The sequence below is a fragment of the Triturus cristatus genome, chromosome 7, assembly GCF_964204655.1.
Source record: "Triturus cristatus chromosome 7, aTriCri1.1, whole genome shotgun sequence".
NCBI classification, from domain to species: Eukaryota; Metazoa; Chordata; class Amphibia; order Caudata; family Salamandridae; genus Triturus; species Triturus cristatus.
Window position 1 is genome coordinate 262,185,043 of NC_140590.1, and position 7,372 is coordinate 262,192,414.

At 51.8% G+C, this 7,372-nt stretch overlaps 1 protein-coding gene across 3 annotated transcripts in view; it reads right to left on the minus strand.

The window, feature by feature from the left end:
• LOC146809361 (achaete-scute homolog 1-like) overlaps positions 1-5,654 on the minus strand; it is a 45,477-nt gene extending 39,823 nt beyond the window's left edge. The window contains exon 1 of one of the 3 annotated variants that reach the window (XM_085616162.1): positions 5,565-5,654. Coding sequence is in view for 1 of the 3 variants with exons in the window: in XM_085616163.1 (XP_085472289.1) it covers positions 4,901-5,437 (537 nt within the window). In the remaining 2 variants the exon portion in view is untranslated. The other 2 variants (XM_085616163.1, XM_085616161.1) reach the window with 2 other exon arrangements.
• Positions 5,655-7,372: the final 1,718 nt, after the last annotated feature.

Below are 7,372 nucleotides of genomic sequence, written 5' to 3' on the forward strand. Positions count from 1 at the left end.
TTGAAAACGACGAGGGTCTCTGACACCACTTGACCCCTATGCACCCAGCTCCTCTGGGATAGGAAACAGTGGTACCCTGGTACTCGCAAGGTTGCTGGCCTTAGAACTTTCTAAGTTCCAAAGGGCTTGCTTGAAGTCCTCTCTGAAGTGTCCTTAAACTGAAATTTTCCATCCGCGACTTTCCCATAGAGTGGTACGGAGCTCGCGTCTGTGTTCTCACACCGCACTCGTCCTCCGTGGGCTCCCTGTGTCACTCCTTTGGGTGGTTCCTTGGGGTCCCAGCAATTCTACATGCTCTAGGCACTGTGTCTAGAGAAGTCGTTGTTGTTATACCATTTTTTTAGTGTATGGTTCGGTGTCCCCCCGGAGCCCACTGTGTATTGTGCTATTTACTGTTGTTCTATTGATCAAGTACTCTGTGCCTAGTGCTCTAATCTCATAAAGAGGTTAGTAGAGAGTGCTTAGTAATAAATACATATATTTTATATAACACTGGTGTGGTTCTCCTTTCATTTGGTCATTCAGGAGGTTCTGATCTGGTTAAACAAGCTGCTTTACATTCCTTCAAGACTTAGCCTGAAGGCTGCTCTCCACAGCTACCACTAGGATAGCTTTCTATTAAGGTTGTCTTTAACCTAATCATCAATAATGGTTGTTTGGACTGGTACAAGGTGCTCACTTTTAAATAGTGGACAGCATATGCCAGGCCAACTTCTCACAGCCAGGTGCAGTGTCACTCAGGAGGAGATGGGGCAGATGCAGTGTCACTCTGGAGGAGATGGGGCAGGAGCAGTGTCTTCTAAGAAGAGATTAGGTGGGTACAGTGTCACTCTGGAGGAGATGGAACAGGCGCAGTGTCACACAAGTGAAGATGAGACAGGTGTAGCATTTCCTACGAGGAGATGAGACAGGCGTGGTGTCACTCAGGAGGAGATGGGGCAGATGCAGTGTCACTCAGGAGGAGATGGGACAAGTGCAGTGTCACTCAGGAGGAGATGGGGCAGAAGCAGTGTCTTCTAAGAAGAGATTAGGTAGGTGCAGTGTCACTCAGGAGAAGATGGGGCAGGTGCAGCATTTCCTATGAGGAGAAGAGACAGGTGCGGTGTCTTCTAAGAAGAGATGCGGCAGGTGCAGTTTCACTCAGGAGGAGATGGGGCCGAAGCAGTGTCTTCTAAGAAGAAATTAGGCTGGTGCAATGTCACTCAGGAGGAGATGGGTCATGAGCAGTGTCTTCTAAGAACAGATTGTGCAGGTGCACTGTCACTCAGGAAGAGATGGGGCAGGTGTGGTGTCACTCAGGGGGAGATGGGGAAGGAGCAGTGTCCTCTAAGAAGAGATTAGGTGGGCACAGTGTTACTCAGGAAGAGATGGAGCAGGTGCAGTGTCACACAAGTGAAGATGAGACAGGTGTAGGCAGCATTTCTTATGAGGAGATGTAGCAGGTGCAGTGTTAAACAGGTGGGGTGGAGCAGGTGAAGTGTGTCCTTTGATGAGATTGTAGAGGTGCACTGCCATACAAGAGGGCATGGGACAATTGCAGTCACTCAGATGGAGACAGAACATGTGCAGACTCTTCTACTAAGAGATGGGGCAGGCGCAGTGTCACTAAGAAGTAGACAAGCCAGGTGCAGTGTCACTCGGAGAAGATGGGGCAGATGCAGGGTCACTCAAGAGGACATGGGGCAGGAGCAGTGTCTTCTAAGAAGGAGATAGGACAGGTGCAGAGTCACTCAGGAGCAGTGTCACTCAGGAGGAGATGGGGCAGGAGTAGTGTCTTCTAACAAGAGATTAAGCGGACGCAGTGTTCCTCAGGAGGCGATTAAACAGGTGCAGTGTCACACAAGTGAAGATGAGACAGATGTAACATTTTCTACGAGGAGATGAGACAGGCGCGGTGTCTTTTAGGAAGAGATTTGGCAGGTGCAGTGTCACTCGGAAGAAGATGGGTCATGAGCAGTGTCTTCTAAGAAGAGATTGTGCAAGTGAAGTGTCACTCGGGAGCAGATAGGACAGGTGCAGTGACTTCTAAGAAGAGATGGGGCAGGTGCTGTATCACTCAGGAGAAGATGGGTCATGAGCAGTGTCTTCTTAGAAGAGATTGTGCAGGTGCAGTGTCACTCGAGAGCAGATGGGGCAGGTGCAGTGACTTCTAAGAAGAGATGGGGCAGGTACGGTGTCACTCAGGAGGAGATGGGGCAGGTGCGGTGTCACACAGAAGATGGAGAAGGTGCAGCATTTCCTATGAGGAGATGTAGCAGGTGCAGTGTTTTCCAGGTGGATGAGGTTTAGTGTCTCCTTTGAGGAGATGAAATAGGGGATGGGACAATTGCGGTCACCCAATTAGGGAAAGAATAATAATAAAAGTAATAATAAAAGGCAATTGTTGCGCATGCAGCTACCCCAAATCGGGTGTCCCGGCCCTATAGTAGGCAGTGATTAAGGCAGAGGGCAGCACTAGACTAGTCATTCCAATTAAAAAGCCAGGTCTTCAAGGCCCTTCTGAATTCCAGTTCGGACTGCATCATGCGAAGGTGAGGGGGGAGGTTATTCCAAAATCTGGTGGTACCCACTTCGAATGTTCTGCTTCCCATTCTTGCTTTCACAAAGCCCGGTGTGGCGAGAAAGCGTTTGATTGGACCTTAGAGGTCTGTCTTGTTGATATGGGCGGAGTCTACTTCCCAGATAGATAGGCCCTCTCCCTTTGTCTGCTCGAAAGGCAAATGTCAGTGCATTAAATTCAATCCGCTTGGCTATCGGTAGCCAGTGCAGTTGTCTAAGGTACGGAGAGATGCGGTGTCGGAGCCGGACCCGGCAGACCAATCGGGCTGCCGCATTTTCAATGATCTGGAGTCTATGGATCAGTCCAAGCAGCAGACCCATGTACAAGCCGTTCGCATAATCAAGATGGGAAGTGATTAAAGCATGGACCACGGTTTTGCAGGTTGAGTCAGGCAGGAGGTTTATAAATTTCCTGATGGTTTTAATTTTGCCAATGGGTCGTAAGGGACAGATCTTTGTCCCACCTCACACCCAGATTTTTGACCGAGTGCAGAACATGTGCAGACTCTTTTCCGAGGAAATGGGGAGGTGCCGCGTCACTCAGAAGGAGACAAGGTAGGTGCAGTGTCACTCAGGAGGACATGGGGTCAGTGCAGTGTCACTCAGGAGGAAGGTGCGGTGTCACTCAGGAGTAGTTGGGGCAGGTGCAATGTCTTTTTTCATTCCCTATGATGAGATGTAGCAGGTGCAGTATTACGCAGGTGGGGGTGGAGGGGGTGTAGTGTCTCCTTTGAGGAGATGGTAGAGGTGAAGTGCCATGCAAGAGGGTTTGAGAGAATGTCAGTCACTCAGTTGGAGACAGAACATGTGCAGACTCTTCTCCGAGGAGATGGAGCAGGGGCAGTGTCACGCAGGAGGAGATGGGGCAAGTGTATTTTTTCTGTTATGGAGGAGGAGCAGGTGCAGTGCAGTGAACCTTTTGTACACTGAAGAGGAGGTGGAGCAGGCGCAGTGACCAGTAGCGGCTGTTACCAAACGAAGTGAGCGGAGGGAAATTAAAAAAAAAAAACACTTACCTGTTTACGGCTGCCACCTCTCCTCCATCAACTAGGCAAGCTTGAATCTGGTGGTGTAGCATGCATGGGACCCACGTCTTGGCACACCCTTCCCACTTAGGGCAACAAATGCAAATAGAACAGATGATGGGCTCTTGTTTTCGGTCCAGGGAGGACCTGGCCTGGCAGTTTGGGCTGGACTGTTCCCATGAGGAACAGGATCAAGACTGATTTGCATATGGCTGGGTATAAACTGGGGTGGCATAGTGAGCAAAAATAAAGATGGATTAAACCCAGATCTGTGACTGGGTGTGGATGTTTGCGTTTTCAGCATTCCGTCCATCATGTGTTCTTTTTGCTTTTATCTCTGGCTGTGAGCACTGTGTGATAGTTAGTCTGAGAGGTTGTTGGATGGTAATACTGAAGGACTTCCCCCAGCTGTCCACTCTCTGATAGTCAGTCTGAGATGCTGCTGTGGGATAGCAGAGTGACTACCCCAGCTGTGCATTGTGTGAAGGGGGGTTAGGGGAATTGGCCTACCCGTAGCTGTGCACTGTGTGATAATCAGTCTGAGATGCTGCTGCCAGGCACTAGAGTGGCCACCCCCCAGCAAAGCACAGCATGAAAAGAGGCGGGTGAGGGAGGCTGGTTTATCTCCAACTGTGCACTGTGTCATGGTCAATCCGAGATGCTGCTGGGGGTAGCAGAGTGACTAGCGCCAGCTGTGCATTGTGTGAAAGGAAGCGGAGTAACGTTAAACTGAACGATCTCCGGGTGTGCACAGAGTGATAGTCAGTCTGAAGCACTGCTGGAGGGAAGCAGAGATTGACTACCCCCAGCCGCGCACTGTTTGACATTCAGTCTGAACGTGCTGTGTGCACTCTAGTTCCAGCTGTGCATTGTGTGACAGTCAGTTTAGGATGCTGCTAGATCGTAACAAAGAGTGACTACCCCTGCTGTGCCCTGTGCGACAGTAAGTTTACGGCGCTGCTGGTAGATGGCTGCTCCACCTGTGCATTGAGTGAAAGGAGAGTTAGGGTAACTTTCCTGCCTTCAGCTGTCCATTCCTCCAGATGGAAATGCTCCGTCGTGTGATAAGCGGGGGCAAAGAGAGGGTGACTCGCTGACAGTGCGATGCTGCACCAGGGGAGAGAGTGGCTACCCCGTCTGTGCACTGTGTGAGGGGGCTTAGAAAGGGTGACTATATAGTGTGCGTTGCTGCGTAAGTTGCGAGTCGCTAAATCGGGGCGCTACTCCCAGCTGCGCCCCATGCAGCAGGAAGTCGGAGAGGGCTGACTGGTAGTGCGTGAGATGCGGCATAAGTTGAGAGTGACTGACCTGTGGCGCTACCCCCAGCTGTGCACCGTGTGATAGTCGGAGACGCTGCCGGAGTCCTGGGATCCCTCCTCAGCGGACGAGGCGCAGGAGCCGGGCGAGCGCGGGAGGGAGTCGGCGGAGGTGCTGCCATGCGGCGAGAGGCCGTCGGAGGTGGAGAGGCGCTCCCCCGCCAGCCCCTGCCGTTCCCCCAGCAGGCCCTGCAGCTCCCGGATGTAGTCCACGGCCGAGCGCAGGGTCTCCACCTTGCTCATCTTGCGGCTTGCGCCCTGGGCCTGGGGCACGTGGCGCCGCAGGTGCGCGAAGCCCAAGTTCACCAGCTTGACCCGGTTGCGCTCCCTCTCGTTGCGCCTCTCGGAGGTGGCCGAGACCAGGGGGTGGGGGCTGCCTCCACAGGTGCTGGGGGAGCGGCGCTTGGGGCAGCGGGGCCTGGTGGGCGGAGGGGGTCTGGCTGCTGGCGCCCCCTTCCTCCTGGCCCTCGGTTGGCCCTCAGTCACTGCGGCGGGCGGCGTGCTGCATGGCATGCTCTGCGCCCCGGGCAGGTCCATGCTCTGCCCAGGGCAGGTTGGTGCGAGCGAGAGCAGGTACTTCAGACCGGGCTTCTTGGCAGAGACTCGATTTTTGTCTTTTTTCACGAAGGAGTTCGAGAATTGTGCTTTGCTTCCGTGCCCCCACCTGTGGTGTCCTGGAATGAAGCAGGATCTGTTTGAAGGATGTATCTCCACCCTGCTGCCAGCCCAGACTTGCCTCGCACCATTCAGCCACCATCCCGGGCCTGTGCCGGGGAGCGCGTGTCAATCTCCCATCACAGCGGCTCCCGGCCAACCTGCTCCGCGCCTTTTATTCGCTTTTCATTAACTCCAGTCTCTTGTTTTCATACAGAACGAGCACAGAATGGCCGGAGGGAAGGGAGTGGGCCGTGGAGGGGTCGACGCGCCCCTGTAGCCAGAGGGAGGGAGGCCGAGATCTTATATAAAAAAAAGGCGCAGCTTATCAGGCAGGGTATAAGGTGCACGAGGCGCCTGTCATATATTAAAAACAATCTTCAATAATCAATGTAGCCACAACACAACCCATGCACTAAGAGCATTTCATAACAAATCATGTAATAAGAACATGGCCATTACTTTATGTCCATTTTGAAGAAAAAAAACAGGTACTGTGTCCTTTCCACAAGACCCTCTGCTATGAGTGTTCTGGAAACACCTCTGCAATAAGAGCATTCCACAATAACTGATGCATCTGATAGAGACTTCTAGCTGAAGATTCCCTACCTTTAAATTTACCAGGTTGTAAGGCTGGATCCAGAAACTTTTGCGTGAGCAATACCCCTAAGCGTCGTTGGATGTCTTCGTTCGGCTACGTGTGACGTCAGCATCGTCAGCATCGTTAGCGTCCGTAATGACGTCGGGTCATCTATATAGCCGCCACCCAGGCGCGTGGATATCAGTTTTTTTCTTTCCACGCCAGTTAAGCACTGATCCAGAGAAGAGCTACCCCTCTGTCTCTTTTGACAGGCATTTTGTAGACAAAAAGTTTCTCTTGTGTGTCAAGGATGTTATGTAGATGTACAAGGTTTAGGCTGTGGCACCTGTCATGCTCTATGTCGGTAACCGACCCCCACATCATCTGCTTGTGGTGCCTCAAGCGTGACCACGACACAAAGTCGTGCTCAGACTCCCAGGTCAACGTGCGGAAGGCCTTGCGGGTATTATAAAGAAACAACCTTGCGGGAGCATTCTTAGAAGCTTCTTGCTGCCCAGCAGTCAACACCGTCGAACGCGACTCCTTGGAAACTCCTCTACAATAAGAGCATTCCAGAATAACTGATGCATCTGATAGAGACTTCTAGCTGCAGATTCCCTACCTTTAAATTTACCAGGTTGTAAGGCTGGATCCAGAAACTTTTGCATGAGCAATACCCCTAAGCGTCGTTGGATGTCTCCGTTCGGCTACGTGTGACGTCAGCATCGTTAGCGTCGGTAATGGCGTCGGGTCATCTATATAGCCGCCACCCAGGCGCGTGGATATCAGTTTTTTTCTTTCCGCCTCAGTTAAGCACTGATCCAGAGAAGAGCTACCCCTCTGTCTCTTTTGACAGGCATTTTTCGACATTTTGTAGACAAAAAGTTTCTCTTGTGTGTCAAGGATGTTATGTAGATGTACAAGGTTTAGGCTGTGGCACCTGTCATGCTCTATGTCGGTAACCGACCCCCACATCATCTGCTTGTGGTGCCTCAAGCGTGACCACGACACAAAGTCGTGCTCAGACTCCCGGGTCAACGTGCGGAAGGCCTTGCGGGTATTATAAAGAAACAACCTTGCGGGAGCATTCTTAGAAGCTTCTTGCTGCCCAGCAGTCAACACCGTCGAACGCGACTCCTTGGAAACTCCTCTACAATAAGAGCATTCCAGAATAACTGATGCATCTGATAGAGACTTCTAGCTGCAGATTCCCTACCTTTAAATTTACCAGGTTGTAA